This window comes from Triplophysa rosa, linkage group LG8 (assembly GCF_024868665.1).
Source record: "Triplophysa rosa linkage group LG8, Trosa_1v2, whole genome shotgun sequence".
Lineage (NCBI taxonomy): Eukaryota > Metazoa > Chordata > Actinopteri > Cypriniformes > Nemacheilidae > Triplophysa > Triplophysa rosa.
In genome coordinates, this window is record NC_079897.1 from 24114582 (window position 1) to 24140412 (window position 25831).

The 25831-nt window shown below is 37.7% G+C and overlaps 3 protein-coding genes across 10 annotated transcripts in view; 1 reads left to right on the forward strand and 2 right to left on the reverse strand.

Annotated features, from left to right (window-relative positions):
* Positions 1–5499: 5499 nt before the first annotated feature.
* Positions 5500–13441, forward strand: oprd1b (opioid receptor, delta 1b). The gene is made up of 5 exons (XM_057340432.1): positions 5500–5606; positions 6187–6326; positions 6411–6668; positions 10422–10774; positions 10967–13441. Exons 3-5 carry the CDS (start codon positions 6442–6444, stop codon positions 11494–11496), a joined length of 1110 nt encoding a protein of 369 aa, XP_057196415.1. The 5' UTR covers positions 5500–5606; positions 6187–6326; positions 6411–6441; the 3' UTR covers positions 11497–13441.
* A 1925-nt stretch (positions 13442–15366) lies between these two features.
* rcc1 (regulator of chromosome condensation 1) lies at positions 15367–22500 on the reverse strand. Its single transcript, XM_057340431.1, has 10 exons — positions 22378–22500; positions 21366–21471; positions 21094–21281; positions 20712–20891; positions 20011–20107; positions 19397–19519; positions 19000–19146; positions 18786–18905; positions 18433–18585; positions 15367–18112 (listed from the first exon to the last, which is right to left on the reverse strand). The coding sequence occupies exons 2-10, from the start codon at positions 21445–21447 to the stop codon at positions 17937–17939; spliced, it is 1266 nt and encodes a 421-aa protein (XP_057196414.1). The 5' UTR covers positions 21448–21471; positions 22378–22500; the 3' UTR covers positions 15367–17936.
* A 1088-nt stretch (positions 22501–23588) lies between these two features.
* The window catches only part of phactr4b (phosphatase and actin regulator 4b), a 34018-nt gene continuing 31775 nt past the window's right edge, over positions 23589–25831 (reverse strand). For all 8 annotated transcript variants that reach the window (XM_057339955.1, XM_057339960.1, XM_057339957.1 and 5 more), the window contains 4 exons: positions 25515–25576; positions 25237–25374; positions 24936–25012; positions 23589–24841 (listed from right to left, as the gene is read on the reverse strand). In XM_057339955.1, coding sequence (XP_057195938.1) covers positions 24826–24841; positions 24936–25012; positions 25237–25374; positions 25515–25576 — 293 coding nt within the window. In that variant the 3' untranslated portion in view covers positions 23589–24825. The remainder of the gene's footprint in view (positions 24842–24935; positions 25013–25236; positions 25375–25514; positions 25577–25831) is intronic.

The following is a 25831-nucleotide window of genomic DNA, read 5'->3' on the forward strand; positions in this document are numbered from 1 at the left end:
ACCTGAGTCCACAATCACCCAGAGTGGATATGGACAAGTGTGTACGTAAAAACTAGTTCTAGATTAAACACTTTTCAACCCAAAATAAAAAATCCTCCATCATTTGCTCACCCACGTCATTCCAAACCAGCAGAAGACAAAAGAAGATATTTTGAAGAATGTTGGTATAACCAAACACCACTGGCTCCCATTGACTTTTCTCAAAATATCTTCTTTTGTGTCTCACAGAATGACATGAGAGTAAATAAATGATGTCAGAAATTAGTTTTGGGGTGAACTATCCCTTAAGAAGTGCTTTAAGTAATTGGACAAGTATTTCGGCTAAGCGCTTGAAGGAAATTGTGTGACTTTAACAGTTATCCAGATCTTGGGTTGCCAGACAGACAAGAGCATATTTGTTGGGTCATTGCACATGGGCTCATTCATCCCTAACTCTTCCTGACACAAAACGCATTACGGGAATGTCAACGTACATTTGGAGAGGGGCTTTCATCACATGTAAAAGGACGTTTGTGGTAGTATAACATACAGCCATTGTGTATTGCAGACAGGCACAAACAAGATAAAGCACTAGGCTGTTGTTGGTTACAAGTTGTTGTTTTTTCATTTCTACCTGAATATGGACTTTAATCTAAAAAGAAAAAAGATTTTCTGAAAAGCAGTTCTCTAGACACAGTAGGACAGTGCAGTCTTGCTCTAGTTCACATATGTACAGCTTAGATGTTTTGTTGCTTTGATGTTTTGTTACAATTTTCACTTTTCCTAACAGAAGTGAAAAAAAAAGCTTGAAAGATGTGAGCTCCTGTTGATTTGTTTGTTTTTTCTACCATTTAAGTGTTTCTGCATTATAGCTTGCTTTGATGCTCAAATGTCATTTCTTACTCCTACAATTCATGTTATAAAATGCAATACGAATTACAGTATTGTGTTGAACACAAGGTTTTTGTCCTTGAAACTTCTCTGAACTATAGTGCGCAGGTGTGTGTATGGATTTAATTGTGCTCTGCATGACAAAGATATTTACATTCCATAAATATTTATAAACTTTGTTCCATAGCTGTTCATTATATTTGCAAAGCAATTTTCTACTATTGTTTACATGTCTGTGGCTTTACAGTATCTTCTGGTACAATTTAATCATTTTCATAAAACAAAAATGTAAATGTGTGTCTTTAATACTTACATTATGCAGTTACATTTGAGCTGTGCCATATTGCAGATATAATAAACTACATACACATAACATAGCCAATTGTGTCCTTTCACATTTGGCGTCTAAGGCCCGATTCACATTTTGAGTCTTTTGCGCGGGCAAGTTCGTTATTTTAAATGTAGACACGCGGTATGGGCGTCGCGCACAATTTTCTAAGCGAGTCCGCGCCGCATCGAGATGGAAATAGTTCAACTTTTCAGAGTGCCGCGCGCGCACCGCGGGTCATTTGATTAGAGAAAGCGGCGCAGCTCGCGTTTCCCGCGCGGTTTTAGGCCCGTTTCACATTTAGCGTCTAAAACCGCGCGGAAAACGCAAGCCGTGCCTCTTTCTCTCTACAAATGACCCGCGGTGCGCGCGCGACACTCCGAAAAGTTGAACTATTTCCATCTCGATGCGGCGCCGACGCGCCTAGAAAATTGTGCGCGCCGCACCGTATGAGCGTCGCGACCGCGTCGCTCCCTATTTGCGCGCGCCTGCCGCGTGTCTACATTTAACATAATGAACTTGCCCGCGCAAAAGACGCAAAATGTGAATCGCCCCTTAAACATGCAAAATAGTTCTTCATAGTAATGCTTTGTAAAGCAGAAGTGAGTATATTCCTGCAACAGTATCTCACCCCATACTGTGATAGTCTGGATGATCAAGTCTGGATTGAAGCGAGAGGTGATAGACAGATTTCTCAGTCTCAAAGTGTTGATGGTTGCCAGAAGAGCCGTGCCAATACGTGGGCAGAAGGCTAGTCAGTCAGATCTCATCAATCAGCACCGGTCACCCATGATCTAATACAGGGTTTCCCAACCGTTCTGTTCCTCGCGTATCGATTAGTAAGGCTCAATCGACAGTCAATCAGAAATGTGTCAATATTTACTCCAATACGGGTTTATTCTTGAAAAAACAGACTCGCTAAACTAATCCACATAAATGTATTTTTTTGTTTTCTGTTACAAGTTTAACAAAGCAAGATCTTTCGGTCGGTTGAGTCATCATAACACATTAAAATGTTTCTCAAAGAAATACAGTTTACATAAAACATGCCTCTAATGCCAAACTACTATAAATGGAAGAACCAAACGCTGACACATTTTGAGCATATTTTGACATGCATTGTGGCCTTGTAAACTGCAATTCTGAAAAGAATGTTTACAAGAGACAATCTGTTATTCTTGGAAAGAATAAAACAATGAAACCATTTAGTCACTGAGTGAACCACACAATCCGGCTGATTTTAGATGGGTTGGAAGGGGTTACAAATAATAATAAAAAATCCTTCAATTTACTTTGAACATTGTTACAAGAGTAAAGCTGAAAAGCAGATTCACGCTGGATCTCCCACTGGCCTGAATTCATCAGTTCTACTTATGATAAGAGCCAGATAGACTGATTAGATGCTAATAGCATTCGTGGCTTCTTCTGTCCCTCGCAGTAATGATAATTAATCAAACCCGCCGTCTTATCACGCATCCCTACTTGGACAGACCAGAATAATCTATCTAACACAAAACATTTGAGCATTACATAGTATAACTACACCTTAATTAACATAGACATCAATAACAAATACTTCATCTGTTTAGTGTTAATGAATTCCATTTTCTACACGGTATGAGACACAACTTAAATCATATCTATTTCAGATGTAAATAGCCTTAATGAGGTGCGAATGGTTAATCTGATAATTAATATCAATTGGTAATACAAAGATAAAGCCACCTAAACTCATTTGCATATAAACACGTCTGCGGAAAAAAAATGAAGAGACCATTTCAAAAATTTCTTGATTTACTTATAAACGGTAAATTAAAGTAAATGTGTCTAGATGAAATTATCATTTTTGCTTCATTCTGTGAACTACTAACAATATTTCACCCAAATTAAACAAATGTTTCTATTAGCAGAAAATGAAAACTGGAAAAACAGGTCAAAATAACAGAAAGATGATTGTGTATTTTTTCAGACCTCAAATACTGCAAAGAACACAAGTTCATATTCACTTTTAAGCAAAACATCAGTAATATTTGTACATATATTTGTACATATGAAGAGTTTGGTTCCAAAATGAGATAACTCCGTTTTTAACATTTTTCAAAAATCATGTTTTTTTATTGTGCATTCCAATTAATATCAATCAAACTGCAGTTGGTTTGTTTTGATTTAAGCCATAATAACTCAAAAATACATCTAACTAACACAATAAAAACATGATAACATAAAGAAAACATGATTTCTGAACATTTTTTATCTCATTTTGGAACCAAACTCTTCATATATTCTTTGTTTAAAGTCACTGTATGTGTGGGAGTTAGAGCAGACCTTGAGTTGACCTTGGCCACTCTTCAAGCATTGTAGCTAGACATCCAAATCAAGTTAACAGTCAGGGGAAGACACAATTCTCATTTTTTCAATCCCCATAATTACTTTTGAATGATTTTAGCTACAATTTTAACTTGTGAACCTTTAAATGAGGATTTTAGTTTGCCAATAATTACTCATGTTTGTCTTAATAGTACAGTAGATGTTCAGTTCATTTACACCTAAATTACTGTTTGGCAAAATCTTGTCATCAGATGGTCTGATAGCTGCATCTAAAAGGCTTAATTAGACTTCAATCTGTTAGTGGTCTGGCTCAGCATCTGGTCACTTAGAAACGTACAGGTGCATTTTACTGCAGTTAGAGCCATTTAAGCTTTAATTGCAGTTTGAGTGCTTTAAGATGTTTTGTCATGTGGTCTGGAAGTACACGTTGTAACTGTAACTGAACAGATCTGTTAAAGTTAATGGTCCATTCTCCTTCATCAAAGCAAATTTAAAAAGCCATCTGTAACAACAGATGCTCGCAGCGTTCAAATTTCTTCTGGCCAGCTATAATGGTCTCTGTATGTGCTTGACCTTCGGGGTCCGTTGAGGAAAACAGTGTCAGCTCGGAACAAAGTCTGCAGTCCCTCTGAAATTCATTATTTGACATCCATTATAATCATCATACTGTATATTGTAATGCCATGCAGGTCAAAAATAATGACAGTTGTTGCGTGAATCTTTGGCACCCTCCCCTTTTTGTTGTTTTGGAAAAGGACATTTTCTTCAGCAGCCATTTAGTCCTGACAGTGATGAAATTAAATCGCTTTTTATATCTTGCACAGTAATTGTACTTTTTTTCTTATTTATATTGTGATTAAGAGTAAATGCACACAAAAGTTGTTGAAAAGGTATGATGAATGAGCGACAAGACAGTTTTATGTGACCTTTAGACAAAGACTAAAGTTGAAATATGTGACATAAGAAAAATAGCTCCGGTCACTGATTCAACATTAGATTTGTCTAGAATTTTGTATTTCAGAGTTCGCCTCAGTGATGTGAACTGAAGTGTGCTTTGTGTTCTCTGCAGGTTATCATTTAGAAGAACAGTGTGTGGTAATCACAAATGCTATTTGTCAGTATTTTCCAGAATTTGAACAATCTGCAATACCAAAGCCATCATGTAGCACATTTAGCAATCTCTATGTAAAATAAAAACAGAAATATGATTTACTTTTCTTTGTTTTAGCTCTTTTTCCGTTTCTAAACAAATACAGTTGCAGAAAACAGTAGGAGACAATTTCAAAGACCATTTTCAGTTCTTCTAAATTTACTATTTGTATAGTGTTTTGGTAAAATGATTATTTTTGTTTTGTTCTGTGACACTAACAATATTTCTCCCAAATTTCTAACAAAAATATTGTTCCTATTTGCAGAAAATGAAAAGTGGAGAAACAGGTCAGAATAAAAGAAAAGATGCTCTGTAATACAAACACTGCAAAAATAAGTTCATATTTAATTTACATTGCCATTGAATGACTTTGTCACTCCTGAGGTTTGATTTTGTTGAAATGCAACAGACACTGGACTGAAATGGCCACAATATATCTAGAAATGCTGATTCAATAAAAATTTGAAATGGTCTCTTATTTTATTCCGCAGCTGTAATGTGGTTTTCTACAAAATGCAATGCTTATACATGTATTATGTTGCACCTCTACACAATTAAAAGCCAAAGAAATCAGTTCTATATATTATCGAACTGATTGATTTATTTGCGTTTATCAGTGGAGAAAAAGCTTGGACATAGGCTATTGCAGAAAGGCAGTAAAAGTGAGCATTTTTATTATTTAGACTTTTACTTGACAGTGCAGATTGAGTTTGCAGACCTGCTACAAGTTCCATGTACTATGTGTCTTCACAGGCACCAAAACAACATGCAGCAACAGCTTGTTGCTCTGATTTGAACACAAAGACTCCAGATGGTGTCCCGTTTTTCAGGAGATGAAGCCAAGATGAACAAAACCACAATGTCTGTTGTATCTCCAAGGTCAAGAGGATATCTGAATATCACCCAAAGGCTAAAAGCTACAGTTTAATGGTAAATATCACTGAGTAATTTGTGTTGTGGCATAATTCTCTTCCACCTGCTGCTGTTAAAAGGTGGCGGCGTGATGTTAAATTGACCTGCTGCCCATTGGGCATTTTCGTGTCAAAGTCTTTCATTGTCTTGTAAAGCAACACCAAAAATAAACGCGATTAAGTTAAACTATTGTTTCTCTTCTGCTGACAGCAAGGTAATTGGATTATAAACCCCCTGCATATCTTAATTATTTACTGCACCCATTAGGATTGCAGTATATTAATTAGCCTAGTCGTTAATGGAACGAACTTACGTAAATCACACACTTTATTACAACTGTTAATAGGTTACAGACAACTAAATGAAAACATAGATAGATAGATAGATAGATAGATAGATAGATAGATAGATAGATAGATAGATAGATAGATAGATAGATAGATAGATAGATAGATAGATAGATAGATAGATAGATAGATAGATAGATAGATAGATAGATAGATAGAATGAGGTTGCCAAAAACATCAGAAATGCAATCCATAAATTGCGAAATGTTTCTGGCATAGTTTCCAAGCGTCACTTTTCTTTGTGGGCGCAGTGGTCTTTCCACGCAGGGAAGTGGCTTCTACTTCGGAGAAAGTGAGGCAACACAGCAGTGCGCGCAGTCGGAGCTCGAGTGCGCTCCCGACAAGAGGAGAGCACTTTACCAGCGATTGACGCAGCTGCGTAAAGGGACCGGTGAAGTATTCAGTCGCTTTTCTTGAAAACGCCACTGATACTTACATCAACCATTAATAGTTTCTCCCAATTCTACTGAATTAGACGGCGTTTGGCATTAAACAGAAGGCGCAGGATGGAGCGCCCAACTGTGACCGTCAGCGATTTCTCTTTGATTGTGGACAACACAAGCTTTATGGAGGAAGCAGCGAGACTTGTGTCGAACATGAGCCGAGGCGGCGAGCAGAAGGTGGTGAGAGGCAGTGCTGCGGTCGCTATAGCTGTGTGCATCACCGCGCTCTACTCCGTTATCTGCGTCGTGGGGCTGTTCGGAAACATTCTGGTTATGTACGGTGTGGTCAGGTAAGAAACTGGTGTACTCGATATGTAGTGTGAATTTGATTTAAAACACTTTGGCAGCAATTTTCAGCTAACTTCATTTGTGAAAGACACTCTCTAAAATGCGCACAAGAGCCAAAGGAGAACTAAATACAGACTGCTCGGAAATCTGTTGTTTGTATTATAATCCAGGTGACTGTATTATATAAACATCAATATAAACATCATAACTCAAAATATTATCTGGTGACTTCAATTAGGAACATTTATAACACTGGATTTGATTTACTGTAGGGCTTAAGAAAGGAAGTGATATAACCTGTGTATATCAGGTGGATGTAAATTTTTGCATCCCATCAAGTGGTGGAAGATGAAGAGTGACAGATGTGCTTAATTGAGAGTGGCCATGACAACCTACAGTACCCACTCAACAAAAACACTATCTGATATGCCACACTCACAAAAAAGAAGTGCTACAACAGGTTCTTCACTGTGATGCCATATAGAAGAGCCATTTTTGCTTCTCCAAAGAATAATTTACAGGTATTCAATTTTATAAGCACCATTTCTTTCTTCCTTTTAAGAATATTTTTTTCTTAAAGAACCTTATGAAAAAAAAGGTTCCTATATGCTATCACGTGAGGCACCTTTTTTAAGACTGGAGTGTATAACTCAGAAAAACAGATGCAGATTTATTTGTTTGCTTTGAAAAGAACACAAACTACATGGACAATCTACACAAAAACGAAAATATATTTAGGTTACTTGATCCCATGTGCTTCCAAGCTCATATCCAACTTGTTTTGTGGAACACAAATTCAGAGATGAATTATTACCCAATAATTTGTGGGTAAACTCTTTCTTTAAAGCACCCGCTACAATCTGATCTTGGTCACATTTGTATGATTATTTAATAATATGAAAAATGTTAAATGTAGACATTATATATATATAGAGAGCGAGAGAGAGAGAGGACGTTTTTAAGTGTCTGCGTGTGCACACGATCAAGACTATTCTTTGATTGTAGGTTTTCCAACACAATCTCACGTCAAAAACATAACTATTTTATGAGGTGGCTAATTTTGGCTAATTTGTATGAATTCGTACATTTTAGCACGATTTGCTTTCGTGACGTTAGGGGTGGGGCTTCGGTATTGTTTTATTCTTAATAATCGTACGTTTTTGTACGATTCACAACGTATGAAAGCATACGAATTAGCCACATAGTAGTTGCGAATTGCCATAAGATCGCTTTTGGAAAGATCATGAACTTTAATAATCACGTGAGATAACGGTTTTCCAACACAATCTCATGGCAAAAACATAACTTTTTTTACCAGGTGGCTAATTTTGGCTAATTTGTATTCATTTGTACGATCTCATTCGTACATTTTAGTACGATTTGCTTTCGCGCCATTGATGTTAGCTTTAGGAGCAGGGTTAGGGCTTCAAAATTGCTTTTTTCTAGTAATCGTGTATTTTTGTAGGATACACAACGTGTGAAGTCATATACGAATTAGGCACATAGTAAAATAGTTACAAATTCCCGTGAGATCAGGTTGGGTTATCTGTAGCGCGCCAACAGTAATCTTAACACAAAATGATTTATTAAACATTAGCAGAAAGACACAGCAAAGATAGTTTTCAAGCTGGACTGCTTCTGTCTTGGTTGTTATTCTGCCTTTAGACTTTGAAATATACATTTTTACATATTTACGTAATCCTGAACTAGCAGAGATATAAATAGAGTCTGTTTCCTCAGAGTGCTGTTAAGTTACAATTCTTTCAGCTCGATTACATCTGTCTGCTCCATTCACAGCACCTTTTAAACCATGTAATGAAAGGAGTGGAAAGAGAAGAGGAACAGACTGAATAAGCTAATCAAAGTCGTGATGCCTGGTTTGACTTTTCATCATATATGCCTTTCCACATTTGCAGATTTCTCAAGAGTGTAGCCGAGGATATTAAAAATGCATATCAATCACTATAGCCTTCAAGACAGGAACTGCACAATAACAAGACACAAGAGAAAATAAGTATTGACGAGATTCTTTCTATAGGACAGATTTGTTAAATGTTGAGGTTAAAGAACATGAGGTGTTTTTGTGGGTTTGCTTTTTAGTAAACAAGCAACACAACGCAAGCTGTTCGAAAAGCAAATTAAATTGAACCACTCAATTATGACACCTCAAAAACACTGAATATCTCCAGAGCCTGTTTCAGAAACGTTTTTAATGAAGAGCTAGCATGGAAGGATGGCTGGCGATGCTAAACGGAGCATATTTACAAAACGTGAGGCCAACAGTTTCCCATGAGACTTGAGTCATTGTGTATATACAACAAAACATATTACGCACACAGTATGAAAAAACGTAACGGATTGTAAAATATCACACTTTTGGCCCTGTACGATAGTGTCACTAATGGATATGAAATCTAGTCTATTTAACGCCGCGTGACTTCAAATGTCAAGTACTCAAAAGAGATCACAGTGTGTGGGCACCAGACAAATCCTTAACGCTTTGAGATCACAATCAATGGATAATAATTTAAACCTTTAGCATGGGTGCACTGTGATCTCCAGTTACTATGGTTACATTGTTGCATCCTTTTATGCCCCTTCAGTTCACTACATGTTTGGAAAACAGAGTGCTCCCGGAAAATTATGAGCTGATTATTGCAAGATAGCACAGAGGGACACTTTTGGTGTCTTCATATAATGAAAGCATGGCGTTATGAAAGGATAGAATTCCAACGAGACGGAAGTTGCTGCAACTCATTTGAAAGTGTGTCATATCAAAAACTGTTTTTTTTTCAATTTTATCTGCGAAATGTTCCTTTTTTCCTGCTAAAATGGAAATCAGATATTTGTTACAGGCTCTGAAAATGATGCTCACATGTAGCCAATCAAACTTTTTGTCAAAAAAAGATCGTTCATGTTGTAGATTTTGTTTGAGGCTGCTAGTGTTGGTAGGTTTTTTTTTACATTAACCTTTAGAATAAAAATGTGCCAATGTAGGTCCTACATATAAACAGTGTTGGATGTAACTAGTTACTAAGTAATTAGTTACTGCAATTTAATTACTTTTCCCTTGAAAAAGAAGGGAGTACTTACTAATGTAATTAAACTAAATACTTTGTGTAATATATGTGTGTGTAATAGTAGATTTGATATCAAAATTCAAAGTCTAACTTAAAAACCCCTGCTTTAACGTATAATTCTCACATTTGTAATTGGTCAGTTAATAATACTACTTTATATATTATTTATTTGAATGAATTAAAAGAGCTGTTTCATGTCTATCCTTGAATCACTTAATTAATCAAGGTTGATATAGGATATAGAAAGTAATTAGTAATAATAAGTAATTAAATACTTTTTGGAGAGTGTAATTTGTACAGTAATCTAATTACACTATTGAATATGTAATTAGTAATTAGTAATTCATTACTTTTTCAGAGTAACTTGCCCAACACCGCATATAAACAGGTGAATAATTTTGATTATTAAAATAATAGTTCCTTACAATGTGGTTTTAAATAAGCACATGGTTCTTTTTTTGTCGCTTTTGGAAAAGATCATGAACTTCAATAATCACGTGAGGTATTCATAATGAAAAGGGCAAATCCCCTCGGAGCCTTGTGTACAATCAGTGCATCCCATTCACCTGCACCGGCATTCATGGGCATTTTCATCGGAAACCCAGGTGCGGCACAAAAGAGTGACATTTAAAGAAAGAAAGCATGCACGCTGACTCTTACACTTTTCTTTACCAGGTACACAAAGATGAAGACAGCCACCAACATTTACATCTTTAATCTGGCGTTGGCTGATGCTTTGGCGACCAGTACTTTACCGTTCCAGAGCGCCAAATATCTCATGAGGTACTGGCCTTTTGGGGAGCTCTTGTGTAAAGTGGTAATCGCTATCGACTACTACAATATGTTCACCAGTATTTTCACATTGACGATGATGAGCGTGGACCGATACATCGCCGTGTGCCATCCAGTGAAAGCCCTGGAATTTCGCACGCCCGCCAAGGCAAAGGTCATTAATATCTGCGTGTGGATTCTGTCATCGGCCGTTGGCATCCCGGTAATGGTCATGGCTGTCACTGTCACTGACAAAGGTGAGGACAGGGCTTAAAAATTCTATGGTTCCCTATAGAAGAAAAAAATGAGATTTCTTTCATATGTCAATAGTCCCTCCAGCAACACGAACATAAATGTTTTAACAGTGTCGATGCATTTTGCAAATGTTGAAATGGACATTTTAAAGTCAGAATTATTAATCTCTCATTCAAGTCTGGTTTTCTCCACAGAAAAAACAATCTGCATGCTAAAATTTCCAGACCCAGACTGGTATTGGGATACCGTGACCAAGATCTGCGTCTTCATTTTCGCCTTCGTGGTTCCCGTCTTGGTCATCACCGTCTGCTACGGGCTGATGATCATTCGCCTCAAGAGCGTGCGTTTGCTCTCCGGCTCTAAAGAGAAAGACAGGAACCTTCGGCGCATCACTCGCATGGTGTTGGTGGTGGTGGCGGCCTTCATCATTTGCTGGACCCCCATTCATATCTTCATCATCATCAAGACTGTGGTGGAGATCGATAAAAAGAATCTGGTTGTGGTCGCCTGCTGGCATCTTTGCATTGCTCTGGGCTACATGAACAGCAGCCTCAACCCCGTCCTGTACGCATTCCTAGATGAAAACTTCAAGAGGTGCTTCAGAGATTTCTGTTTGCCGTTTCGCTCCCGCATGGAGCAGAGCAGCTTTTCAAGAGCCCGTAGCGCCACCAGGGAGCCCATCTCGGTTTGTGCCAAGACAGTGTCAAGGAAGCGGACCACCTGACTAGACCTGGACCAGATGCCTTCGAGTACAGAAGCAAGGACGCAGAAAGACCTACAGACTGAGGTCACTCAGATTTCTACCACCGAGTTTTAGAAACCATCTGAGGTTAATACGAAGTTAAAACAGCAAGCGTATACCCAAGGCAAATGGTCTTTATGGATTATCATTACTATCGCAAATTATAACTGCCAATTGTTTCTCATTCTACACTTATCTGAGTGGCAAACTCTGTGAATGGCTCTAAAATGATCTCATAAGTGGGGGAAATACGATAAGTTTGGGCCATTATGGTTGTAAACATTGATTGGATGGACATCAAAGACGTGGCCTTAAATGGTCAACAGGAAGTCAACATTCATTAGTGGTACATGAGCCATCAAACTGGATTCGAAATGAAATTTTCAATTTTCATTGAAAGTGGGGGACCATGTAACTGAAACGTTATTGTACTGGGCTTAGATCACCGATTCCACAAATTGAGTTTCCAAAACGTCTAAAGAAGCGGCAAGATGGATCTTTTCATTTAAAGAGACAAGCACGCTGTATTCACCGAACATTCAGTCTCTGTTTAGCAAAATGCACAGAAGCTTTTTTCCTCCACAAACCCGAGGATAAAGAAATGTGGAGGAGGTGTGTCGGACACGGCATATGGACGGTCACGGATCTGAATTCTCAAGAATTTATTTGCATGCTGGCTAGTGGCTTCTATATGGATAACAGGGTTAACTCCCTCAGGATGGCTGTTAATACTGTTATACAGATTAATAACACCGTTTTTGGTCCTTGATGAGTTGTCATTGTAGTGAATATGTGCTACTTGTGAAGGATTTTTATGACCACTATGAACTACAACTGTGTGGAGCAGTGTGCTTCATGAATATGGTAAAAAGGGTTCTTGTATATTTCCCTTGTTTTCCCTTACTTATTAAGTATTCTAGTGTACAATTCCATAATTTCCTTGCCATTAGTGGTAAATGGCACCGTTCTTTAAGCGTTTTTTTAAATCTCAAACTTAAAATGACATTACCAAATCATTTTGTAATAATTGAGTTTGGTTCTAAATGTCAGCTTTTCTGTAAAAGATTTAGCTTCTTGAGAGTTTAGCTTCATTTAAGACGTTTTGTGTGTTAGCGACAGTGGCAGTTGCTGTGGAAAAACATATATTGTATTTTTAGCTGTTGGATATTCCATTACTGAGCTATTTTATGTGTTCAAGCCAATTATTACAAATGATCAGAACAGTGTCTATATTGTGAAAGCTGAATGTATTAAATAGTTCTGTACTGTAGATAGCAAAAACGATTAATTGTGTATTACAAAACTTTAACAAGGTTCAAAAGTTTTTGACACATTTTGAAAGAAAACCAGTATGAGCAATTAAAATCTAACAGGAATGTACAGAAAAGACCACTGCAAATAGACTGCCGTGCTATTATTCCCGAAGGTCCTTTAATAGCTGGAGACTCACGTACATTTTCACGATCTGTTTTTTTCACCATAGGCAACCTACAAAACCCCAATTACACAACAACAGATAAGTGTGCTTGTAGTCAAGCACTGGATAGCACGCAGCTACCGTTGTATAATAGCTTTAAGGACACGAAGTGTGTAGCAATGTGTGTTGCTATAGAGGCAACAGAGTCAGAATGTCAAAACCAGAATGTATTCCACTTTATTATTTAGTGTATCCTTAAGATGTTATTGTGCTTTTGGAACAAAATGGAACAAAACATAATTTTGCTAATTTTGGTGGTTCTAACACCAAAGTAATGTTTGTATTATATTTTGGCAAGTTGACTACTGGAAGTTTTGATGGCGTCCAAGTGTCATTTTCTTAAAGCAACCCATGTCTTAATTTTCTATTTGTTTTTTTTTAACACAAGCTGCACAAATGTGTGTATTGTTGTGATAGTTGTAGTATAGAACAATAAAATAGTGTATTATTTTTTCCCTTCTTTTCTTTGTTTTGATGCAGCACACTTACACTTCAAGGCATTTAAGTAAACTCTTCAAGGGATAGTTAACCCCAAAAAGAAAATTCTCCCATGAATTACTCACTCTCTTTGTCTTTGTTTTGGTTGAACATATTTGGACGCTTGTAACCAAACAGTTCTTGGACCTCGTTGACCACCATAAATTACAATGGTAGTCAAAGGTGCCCCAGAACTGTTTGCTGTCCTACATTCTTCAAAATATCTTCTTTTGTGTTCTACAGAACGAAAAAATATAAAGTAAGGAAGTCAATGGGGTCCAAGAACTGTTTGGTTACAAGCTTCGTTCAAATATCTTTCTCTGTGTTCATCAGAACAAAGACATTTATACACATTTAGAACAACTCCAAGGTGAGTAAATGATGACAGAATTTTTATTTTTGGGTGAACTATCCCTTTAAACAGTGTTTGTTATTATTAACACACTTTTTGTGTTATGCGACATGTTTTAAAATAACACATTATGTGTTGTTTTTGTGTAATAAAGGGACAACACAAGTTGTGGTAAAAGTAACACAAAATGTGTTGTTTTTATACAATAGACCTTGCTTTGTGTGTAAATAAATGTAAAATGTAAAGTAAAATGGATCAGAGTTAGGGAAACATGAATGAATATATACATAAACATAGTTGTACAAAGGGCCTAAGCAACATCATTATGGTCAACACATTTCTTTCATGTGCTTTCTGGTTCCTTGTGATAGTTTGAAGTGTCTTGTTACATAATGACACAAACATTGGATCAGAGATCACTGCTGGCACATGGCTGTTAAGAGTGGGTGGAGAGATGTATCACAGCACAATGGCAAAAGACACAACAGGATCAATATTTCACACAGTCGTTATTTACATATACTGGCTACATGGTTTTATTTAAAGCAACATAAATGAGGACGCATTGAACAATTTGCCTTAAGAGCAACATTAACATTATGTGGTTGTCAAGGTTATATCAGAGTAACAAAAACTGCCAAACGCACTCATGTAAATGTGAACTAAATGTGAAGAATGGAATCAAGGTATACACTAATTTTAGAGTAACACATAATTTATACTTTGCCAATACATTTTTGACCAACACCACACTATTAAATGTCGTCCATGATCTGACGTATCAGGGATATGGATAAAAAGGTTAATATTAAAACGTTATTTAAAATGTTAAAAAATAAATAAAATCAAGGTAAGAATTAGGCCAGTCATGTGCTAAAACTTAAAGCTTCTTTAATTATAATATGACATTAATAAAAGGGACGTATGCTCAAAAGCATATATCCAGTAAGACAAACCTCCTTTGAGCCTTTTAGTTTCCATGGTAACGTGGTTGTTTACCCAAAAAACATGACATGCTATTTAACAAGTACGGGTCTAGGGGTTAAAACAAACAGGCTGATATTTCAAACATTTGCAGCACATTTTCACAAATGTCCTCACCTGAAAGATCAGAAAGCATCTCTGTCTGCCAGTGTCGATTTAAACAGTAGCGCCTTGGGCTTAAAAATGACCTGAAAACGGTGTCGTATCAAAATCGGACTCCCGTGACATTATCCCCTGTTTTCCCCTCAGAAGGTTAGGTTAGGTGTGGGGGTGGGCTTTAGAGATGGGGACCAATCACAAAGCAGCATCCTAAGTGAACGAACCAATCAGAAGTAGGGGAGTGAAAATCTCACAGGGAGTCGAAATTCGGTACAATAACGGTCTTCACGAATGTCAAAACTATCATCGATATATCGTAGGACATCCTCATGCTTGTCTGCTGTGTTGTTTATTGACCTTTTTGAAACTGCAGTTTCTTGCTTGTGCTAACCACGACATGACAATAAAAACCCGTATCATCTCTCACAAACATATTTAATGTAGTTTGGTAACATTACATTTACATTTAGTCATTTAGCAGACGCTTTTATCCAAAGCGACTTACAAATGAGGTAAACAAGAGAAGCAATTGGAACAACATAAGGACAACAAAAAGCATAAGTGCAATAAAACTCGTCTCACCACAGTATACAAAGCTAAGGGTTTTATTTTTTGATTAGAAAGAGTAGAAAAGAGATAGAAGTCAGATCTGATCGGTCAGGTGCTGACGGAACCCTGATAGCACACGTTTCTTAAAGATGGCTACAGAATCTGCTGATCTTGTAGCAGCGGGCAGATCATTTCACAAATGTGTAACCGATCCAGAGAAAGTTAATAATAATGCCATAAATTATAAATCGAAAGTTCTCATAAGAAGCCAGTGCCCACTTCCTAGTGAAGCAACCACAAGCCGTTTCACACCGAGCATCAAAAAACACGTATGACAGCACTAAATGGTGGTGGTCAATTAAGTGCTTGCAGAACAGGCCTGTTAGCATATCAAAGCTTTCGGAGAAAATGAGCCTTGAAGAGGTTTTTAACTGAAATGTTCCTCAAAGTCTCTCAGCATGACTCACTGTGGGCTGTAGCATAAAGATCGGACAGGAGCACAATACATTTCCTCTTCATACTCTGAAGTGGTGCTTTGATCTACAGTTTTATCAAAGCGAGCCGACCATTTCCAGCCCCAAGTACTTTTCAAATTTAGGACATTAATCTATGCATTTTGCATATCCTATATATAATCCCATAAACCCCATATTAAACATAAATATGTCAATGTTTACCTTTAAGATGGGTGGGAAATTACAGTTAGCCCACCCAGAAATTAATTGCTCAATTTGATTAACATTATGCAAACAAAAAGGTTATGTGCTCACGGATAAAAATGTTGAGCTTGAATGCACTGTTGCTTTGTATAAAAACATCTGCCAAATGTCAGTGTAAATATTCTGTCACTGTCTACTCACCCAACTCTTCGACCATTCAAATTTTGGCTTTATGTGGCGCTTCTCAGATAAGAAAAAAGCGATGCAAAAGCATACGGAGAAGGCTTTCGCGGTACTGTGACGTCACACGCAGATCGGTCTGAGCGCAGCCGCAGCAAATTTGTGCCAATAAAATCATGTGAACTTCTCAAGATTTGAAGCCTTTTCGATCGTACAGTGTTGTACTCTGTTGTTTAGCATAACCGTTTATTAAGTATTTCAATATATTTATAATAATTTTTGTGGGTTATCATCTTCATAACTCCCAGCAAGCGCGTGTTTGTGAAAACATGCAAGGCGTAAATTGAACCGAGATGAGACTCTAACCTGGCAATCGCATAGTTTGGGAAGTGCTATGACTGCCTCCTATTTGAAGACTTGTAAAATTGCAGCTGTACTCATTTGCTATCAGAATTTGGGACACAGTAAATGAAATTGGTAGTTTAGGGGTTTGGTACTTCTTATATGGCAAATAACCATCCTTAGCCCGCAGTTTAATACAACTGCAAATATATGCATTTTTCGTTTTTGTTTTATGTACAGTGTCTTTGAAAACATGCTGATTAATTACCATGGTTTTAAAATCTTCATAATGCTTCCTAAGGTTTAACAAATATTTTTTTTCTCTGAATACTTTGAATACTTTATTACTGCAGCACTGCCACCTAATGGATGCTAAGTCAAGTCATACATACAAGGCAACAAGTGATCTAATAATATTAAACATTAAAAGAAAATTATTTAAGATACATTAAGATATACTTATTAAAACACAAACAAAGATACATTTAAGTTACATTAAATAGTGCTATTAGTTAACCAAAGATTAATTTAAATGACAAGACCAAATTAAGTATAACTAAAGTGCTTTAGATTTCTTTATACATACGGCAACATAAACTGCTTAAATGTAATGTTATAAATGCAAATGCTATACAAAACTACATATTAGGAACATCAAAAGTGGTCCTGGTTTAGTGACCATCAGTTAAATAAGAATACATCATCTTCTGTAAAGATTAGATTTTTATTAAACGTCCACAGGGCCAGCAATGCAGGGATACAGTGGTTCTGCTCCACTTAAGATTTTAAGAAACCGTGTAAAGCCACAAAAATACAGCAATACCAAATCTGTTTTTTTTTCTCCCAAAAGTTGTAAGTGATACCTGCTTTTGTAACCTTTTTATTGCTTGGACCAAAATGTGGAATTAAAAATAAACAGTAATAGGGACTTATCTAAAAGACTTATCAAATCATTTTCTACATGCACGCAATCACTCACAACAGACAGTCTCCAGAAGGCATACTAAAAGGAATTAAGAAAATAAAGCAGAGCAAAAGTCCTTAAAAAAGATCTCTCTTTGATCATGATCTACCAGACCATAGCCAGTGAATGTTTGGGTTCCCCACAAGTTGGAATAAAAGGTTTAATTAGATGATTTTCATCCTACCCTTTTTATAACCAATCACCTTCCTCATTTGCTGGCTTAGCTCAGCACAGGAAGTATTATCAACCCCGGACTCCCCCCGTTCTTGATGAAGCTATAGGTTACAGATACCACTGATACAGCAGTTTGGCTCAGCTTTTCAGTCAAGGAAGTAAACATCAGCTCTCCTGCTTGTCTTTGACCAACAGGACTGTGTGCTGCCCCCCACTGGACACTGATAGAACTACACGGTTTTCCAGCTGTTTACCAGTCATCTCCACTGGGCTCCACTCATCATCCTCCTCACCTGTACCCAACTGCAGATTGGTGCCCATGCCCCAGGCAAACACCGAGCCTGATAAACAACCAAAAACACCATGTAAGCATGCTTACAGGAAAGGATCTTACCGTAAAATAAAACGCCTTTGATCTCCATGTTTCATCATTACATCAAACATGCATTACACAGATATTGCATGTCCATTTTAAATTTAAGCAATCCATGGTTTCATTTCCCCCCATATGTGAAATACACAAATTTTAAGTGATCTTTGCATGCTTTGCAAATCACAAAGGTCTTACATCAGTTAGCATCACATCAGCTAGCATTAAACCCCAATACGTCTTTTTGAGCACACAAGTCAAAATTCATACGCTATTCATAATAATTCATACCTTGTTTAGTGACAGCGTAGCTTACAGAGGCACCACAGGCAACCACCTGAGCATCACTGATCCCAGTGACCGGCGTGGGCTCACTTTTCTCTGTAGCATCCTTCCCTAGGCCCAGGCGGCCATACTCTGCCCGACCAAGACTGTAAACTTGTCCTGGAAAAGACAGCCGAACTTTCAGTACCTCTGTAAAGGTGCCACATGATCTAATCCCTTCAACCACATAATCCTAAAGGAAACCTATTCAAAGATGTCTTACAAGAATAATGCATCTACAAAACACAGTGTAACGATTTGGAATAAAGTTAAATGGGATAACATCCTATTTAATATTCTCTACTTCTTAAATGTATTACCTTCAGAACTCAAACACAGAGTGTGGTGTTGTCCCCCTGAGAAACCCACCCAGGAGGTGATAGAGTTCTTGAAAGTAGTGAGCTTGACCGGAACAAAGCAAGTGTTTGTGCTTTTAGTGCCTGTAAAAATGACAAAAAACAAGGGAAGACATTAGGAAAAGGACGGCAATAGGTAAAGCGTTTAAATCTCCAAGTGATTGTGGCAAAAGCTTACCAAGCTGGTGGTAATTTGACAGGCCAAACCCGTAAACATGACCCTCTTTAGACACAGCAAAAGTGAAGTATGCTCCACAGAAGACATCCGTAAAGACAACCTTGCCCCGTGGCTTCATAATAACCATCTGCGGCTCCAGCAGCCTCACTGAGGAAAACAATGTGTATATAGGTTTAATCAATCTAGACTAAAATCCAAGTACAAAAATCTAAATTGCATCTTTGAAATCAGATATAAATGTGGTTTGGTTGGAATTTGTAAAAACAGGCTTTTGTGCATTTTTTGCTTATACACAAAAATAAAGATTTAAATGAGATGTCAAAACAATAACTTCCACAAGCTCAGGTACACCGTTTATTTCTTGACACTGCAGTTTGAGCAACATGGAGATACTTACTCAAACCCTTCCGGCCTCCTCTGTTAGCAAAATGCTCAGCCACCCGGCCCAGCTGTCCTTGTTCTCCACATCCTGAGGTGTACAGCTCTCCACTCACAGTCAGCATCACCAAATGATCATTTCCTTTACAAGACATCCACAACAATATTATGAGAACATTTACATGAACAACGATGACTAAGCCTGTTTTTTACTTGTGCGTCATTGTCCGCTTCGACAGGCAATGGCCACTGGGCATCAGTGTCCACAGGCGTGTTGCTTGTGCAACCAAGAAAAGAGCCGAAGAAGAAGCGGTTCGTTGTGTACTCTGTCTGAGAAGCATTTAGCAGTGATAGCGGCAAGTAAACACTTTTGCAGCTTTAGTTGTTAAATACAGAAAAACACATCATTTAGATAATTCATTCGGAAATGCGTATCAAGAGTTTTTTGACCTGAAGGGAGGATGTTCAAGCAGACCCATCACAGCGCTTGAGGTCGGCTTCGCATTAATGCACTGTTACATGTTACAGTTACGCACAGGCTACGGCATAGGGTACGCGTCTCTGCGTAGGTCCGACGCAGGAGTAAAAAACAGGCTTAAAACCACAAGCACGGCACAAATTCCTTTGACCCACCTGAGACTATTTTAACCACAGGCTTGTCTAGAGGAACTTTGACAGGCAACGTGCATTTTTTCATGGGCTCCAGAAGTCCAATGACACCATTATTATCCTACAAAAAATTAAACGGGTTAATCAAACCAAAACAATCAGTAAATGTACTAAACATTTGTTCAAACAGTCAGCAAAGATCAGAGGCCTCATGTAGCAACGCCGCGTACACACAAAAACTTTGCGCACGCCAGCTTTCACGCTCAAGGTCGGATGTACTAAGAGTGAAATTAACGTGAGAATGTGCGTTCCTCCACGCCAACTTCAAGTCTGGCGTGAGTTTTTTTGTGCGTACGCACATTTACGACTTTGTCCGTACGCAATGTTTCAGTATGGAATCAACGCAAGTCTTCCTACATGACGCCCCTGATCTTCGAGTACATTCAACATTTGGCAGACGCTTTTATCCAACGCGACTTACATTGCATTGTATTATACATTTTGTTTCTGACTATGTGCAATCCCCTGGGATCGAACCCATGACCTTGGCATTGCTAGTGCAAGCTCTAACCACTGAGCCACAGGAAAGCTTGAATTTGAAACTCAATGCAGAGTTTGCTCTTGCAAAGTACAGCCACAGAAATCATTTGCATATGACAATGCAGTCACATCTAAATACCAAAATCTGATTTTTGTGCAGGGCAAACAAAGACAGCTACGCTTACTCTAAAAGAGCCCCAGACGTAGACGGTTCCCTCCTCCGTGAGAGCAGCAGTGTGGCTGTCACCGGCAGAAACCTGCACAACCCTCTCTCCAAGGTCCACCTTTCCCGTCACCATCTCTGAACCCTCCTCCGACGTGTCGCGTCCCAGCGCGCCCTCATCATTACAGCCAAACGTATAAACCTGTACAGGATGCCAGAAAGACAAAGGTTGGGACACAATGACTCGTTCAGGAGTCGTCGTCAATTCACAGCTTGAGAACAACAGACTTACGTGACTGATGTATTTGACGTATACATTCAATAAAAGAACTGTAAATTCAGTATTTAAGACACACAGGGCCTTTATGAAGAGTTATCAATAATGTAACGTGTATTCCACTTACGTTTCCAATGTCGCTGATACAGACAGTGTGCATGCCCCCGGCTACAGCCTGCACAATCCCCTCAGGAAGAGTGACCAGCGCCGGCCTCTTTCTCTCAAGCACATCCTCTCCCAGACCAAGCTGCCCAACGTCACCCTGACCAAGAACAAGCACCAGACCCTTCTCCTGGCCATGACTGCTGTGAGAAACTACAACCAAACACAGAGCAAAATGCATTCAGGTCAGGTCTACATTCAACGCTTGCTTCCATAATTGCTAAAGCAATTTCTTACCTTTTTGTTTTTTACCAACAGGCAAGTTCGCAGATTCAGTTGATGCAATGGTTTGTCTCTTCACAGCTTTTTTCGCTGGCATGGTGACTCCAAACTTTTGAGAAAACTAAAAGATTAATAAAGCAGAGTTAAGCAACCAACCTGTGGATTTACTAATCTGATAAATATAAACGTCACACTAAATGCCAATCTGAGGCCTGCATTTACAACAGGCCTGAACTACTTTTAGTGAGTCATGAACTCAAATATAATTCTGTGTCATCATTTTGCTGACACTACAATCTTCAATAAGCCCGTATAAAACAAACAAAACATGTTTACTAATAAAGTTAAGTTAAAACTCCAAAAGCGCAGCTGCTTTACAGGGAGACTAGAAAAAACGCTGCCTGTGTTTCAAAACCAAGTGAGCTGACTGCCCAGACGGCAACACAAGCGCGCATAACACGTCTGATAAGCAAAAAATGCGCATCTAATACCCCCAAAATGTCTACATAGGCACCCGATTATATTTGAGAGACAGCCGCTCTGTTTTCTGGCGCTGACTTCACGTTCAATGACTGACAGCAGCAAATGTTTGATGGCGGTTTGTTGCCCAAACACAGCTTTACAAACAACAAATCTGCCTCTTTAACGTTTTTACATTAAGGAAAGGCATTACACCAGGCTCCAGAAAACCCAAATTCAAGTTCAAAGTCTCAAAATCAGAACCCGCGAAAAGTTTAAACAGATCTAATCTTAACCAATGACACCACGGAGCCAAGGCTAACGTTCCATGGTTTAACCCCGTTAACTGTTACGTTTTATTTGGCTATTATCTAGTTAACGTTACACCAAAAAACAACCGCAATCCGGTCCACAAAAACAGAGAAAGGTTTAAAGTGAGGTTAAGAGTATGTTAGTGAATGAAGACAACAACTCATTCGAGTTTAATCTTGCACAGCTAGCAGCAAACCTTTCTATTTGCGTTACATTTTTGGAACTTCTACGCAAACATCCATATGTAATAACTTACCGTCAGTAAAAAAGCTTTAAATATGACCTATGCGTGTTTTAGTTGGTTTGATTCAAAGCTTGCCAGGAGAGGTTTGTGAACACCAGCTACTCCAGTATGAAGTATAACGCACGCGTGTCTCACCCCCTCTTCTTCTCAAGTCTTTTTTTATGGCATTCATTCCTAAAGTGTACTACCGCCACCTACTGTACAGTAGACAAACTGCATCTGAATCAACTGGCGCGCTGCGTGCTCGGCTCCTCCAGCATCTAAACTCAGGGCAGGTTATACATACTGCTTTCCACATACTGTCACTTGTCCTTATCGCTTTATTTTAAACCATTATACGTTTGATACATTTTGGGAATCGGTAGCTGGTCATAATTTTCATACAATTTCATACATTATCCTTAGGGAAATTAGCTTTTGTATACTAAAAGTGTAGATTGTAGACCGATTACCATTTGTACTCTATATCATGGTTAAAATATAATGACATAGTAAGACGCTGGCATATTTGTGATTACTATTATTTTACTGTATAAAACATTTTATATTACACATATATAAAGAGCACATCCTTGCTAAAACAAAATATGTTTTTTATTACAAATAGCATTTTGAATAATCATCTGTTTAATCCCATAACAAAATGATTATTGTTATTATGTAAGGGAAAATCCTTTAATGCACGGCTAGCTGTGGATTATCGCGTTTATACCATATTGTTTCTTATTCATCCGGTCCCCAACAGTAGAGATAGTTACAGTTTTCTTTAAAACGAATTTATAACTCAGATATACAGAACAATATATAATTCTATTATAACGATTATATCAATTAGAATTCCAATTTTCATAAATTTACTTCTATTTAACAGACACTTTGTGCAAAAACACAAAAATTGATTGTTTCATTACTTTGTAATTCGTATTGCATTAAAGTGTCTAAAAATTGGTAAATATAATATTCTAGAATAATATGACAAATAGTAAAGACATTGCGGTCAAGTAAAAACAAATTACACCGTTAAAAATCTAAAATTATATAAAATTAAAACTCTTAAATTATAATTATATTTTTGTCATTAGCACCACATTACAATTCGATAATTTTTTGATGAGAGCAAACCAACCCTCGATTTTTGTTTTTAAACCTTTGCATAAAGATCATCATCAATATGATAAATTAATCTGTAATACTGTAAATAAAAACTGACAAGACAATATTTGTAAGCATTTTAATTTAGATTTAGTGTACATCTAAACAGCAAATTTACTGTCAGTTTCTAAAAGTTCACATAATTAAAAAGCATGAATATACAACACTACATTAACATGGAACAGGTTCGTTCTGCTCCTAATGTTGTAGTGTTGAATAATACACTAATAATTTTGTGCTTAAAAAAATAGTAACCTATATGAGTTTCAATATATTTAAAATATTCTTCAAAATAAAAGGAAGACAAGATATACACAGTCATCTACAGAATGGATCTGTACAGCAGAGCAAATTCTATCATCCTACTGGCCAAAAACAATCATAAAACAAAAAAAATAAAGAGGAGTTCCTCCCGCAATAATCTCCCTCTCAATAACATATTATGAAAACGTACATCAGTGCGTGCCCGGTTGTAAATTTTTCATTTAAATGGATAATAAATAATCAGAAGTATTTAAAAAAATTTATGCAAACACATTGTTTTGTGAACATGTTTGGGGCAAAATGGCCGGACTTCACTTTTACTTAACAAGGTGATTTATGTTTAATCTAAAATCTTATTCGTTATATAACAGGTGACCGCTCAGATAGTGAAAACCATAAAGTGGGAGCAATCTGTAACTACATCTAGGGGAAAAGTTTTGTGCCTGGACCATTCCAAAAATTCAATCTAAAAGAAAATTACAGCAGCCTATACAAACATACACAAATACACAATAACCTCCAGACTCTAGCAGTTCTTCTGTCCACGCTTCCCGCTAAGCTCAGTAACTAACACTTACTGTAGTATTACTGTATTTATTATCGTCACATTATTATTATTACTATTATTAACTGTTACACTTCCCTGAAAGGAAATAAAGTGTGTCTTCCGTAAAAGCAGAAAAAGTCATTCCGAGAATAGACTGAAAAGTGGCATATCAGCCAATGAGAACGGTTTCCGATGAACGTCTATCATTGGCACAGGTAACACTCCACATATCCTCGAATGAGTCCTTCATTGCCTCTCTGTCTTGGCACCTGGGTCCCCCTTAAGTCCAGGAGAAATACACAATCTGTCCTCCAGAGGTCCCTCCTCCCTCACTGATACAGACACGGCTTGTTTTCGGCTATATTGTGAATGCACCAAGTGTCTCTGTGCATCTGAAGAAGTTCATTCAGTAACATTAAAAGCATTCTGTAAGGGAGTGGTGAAATCGTGGCTCCTCAAAGCCTCTAAGTGCTTCATTTTCCAGTTAAAATTTGATGTTAAGGGCGATGGAATCTAGTAACAAGAGCACAAGATCACATATAACACCAGTCAATATACTTGCTAGGTAAAATGGCATTGTGAAAAATAATTAAAACAATGGATTTACCTTGTGTAAATTCTGCTTTCCTCATGCACCTCCATTTCAGAGCTCTTAAACTCGTTGAGCTCTTTACGAATAGCAGCCTAAAAACAGTTTATAGTTGGTTTAAATGTATCACACAGATACACTAATAGGAAATAAATGCAATGCCAACTATTTGACAAACATACTATTTTTCATATTCATATTCATCCGATGCAAAAGTTTTGCGATGTATACAAATCTCTTAAAAAGTATTTTGTCTAGTTTCCTGCACATGCAAATTATGCGGATGCCAATGACAAAAACTGTAGTTTTGAAGTTTTACCTTGTCTGCAGGGGTGAGTTTTGTCCATGGCTTATCAGCACGCCGGTCATAGTCCTGTGCACATGTGACCTCCACATATTCATGAAACCGCAAGATCTTTCGGGCCTGGAGCTCAGCCACAGTCGGCCGTTGACTCAACTGATGGGGAAAAGCAAAAAACAGACCTTTTGTATGGCTTTGCACGTAAAGGTAAATTACCTGAAGAACTACCTTCTCATTTCTTGTTAAAAATAAACTTTGTAATGCTGTTTTTCACTGGAGTGCATCCTGAGCCGCACCTTTCTGGTGAGTCTGCGCTTGATCTCTCTGACCTCTGCTTGTCTGTCTGCTTCATTTTTGGCTGGAAAGAAATGAGAGACAGCGTTATTAACAGCAATTGGGCTCATTCAAATGCAAATTCACAGAAAATGAACATGTAGCGCAGAAAACCCTATTCAGACCAGCCTGCAGAAGTGCAGAAAAAGCCTGGATTTAATTCCCCTTTGTATACCTAGACTACAGCAAGCTAAGGCTCACATGACAAGTTAACCAATAGAGATAAAGAGTCAAATATGTGTTTGTATTCAACCCTTTACACCGAGGGAACGAATCAATG

Bases quoted from the DNA above. Each gene is read 5' to 3' on its own strand.
- oprd1b (XM_057340432.1), top strand. From the start codon at position 6,442: ATGGAGCGCCCAACTGTGACCGTCAGCGATTTCTCTTTGATTGTGGAC. The intron at 6,669-10,421 runs GTAAGAAACTGG...TTTCTTTACCAG, and splicing joins GTTATGTACGGTGTGGTCAG to GTACACAAAGATGAAGACAG. The intron at 10,775-10,966 runs GTGAGGACAGGG...TTTTCTCCACAG, and splicing joins TGTCACTGTCACTGACAAAG to AAAAAACAATCTGCATGCTA.
- rcc1 (XM_057340431.1), bottom strand. From the start codon at position 21,447: ATGCCAGCGAAAAAAGCTGTGAAGAGACAAACCATTGCATCAACTGAA. The intron at 21,282-21,365 runs GTAAGAAATTGC...GTTTGGTTGTAG, and splicing joins TGTTGGTAAAAAACAAAAAG to TTTCTCACAGCAGTCATGGC. The intron at 18,586-18,785 runs GTAATACATTTA...TGTCTTTTCCAG, and splicing joins TCTGTGTTTGAGTTCTGAAG to GACAAGTTTACAGTCTTGGT.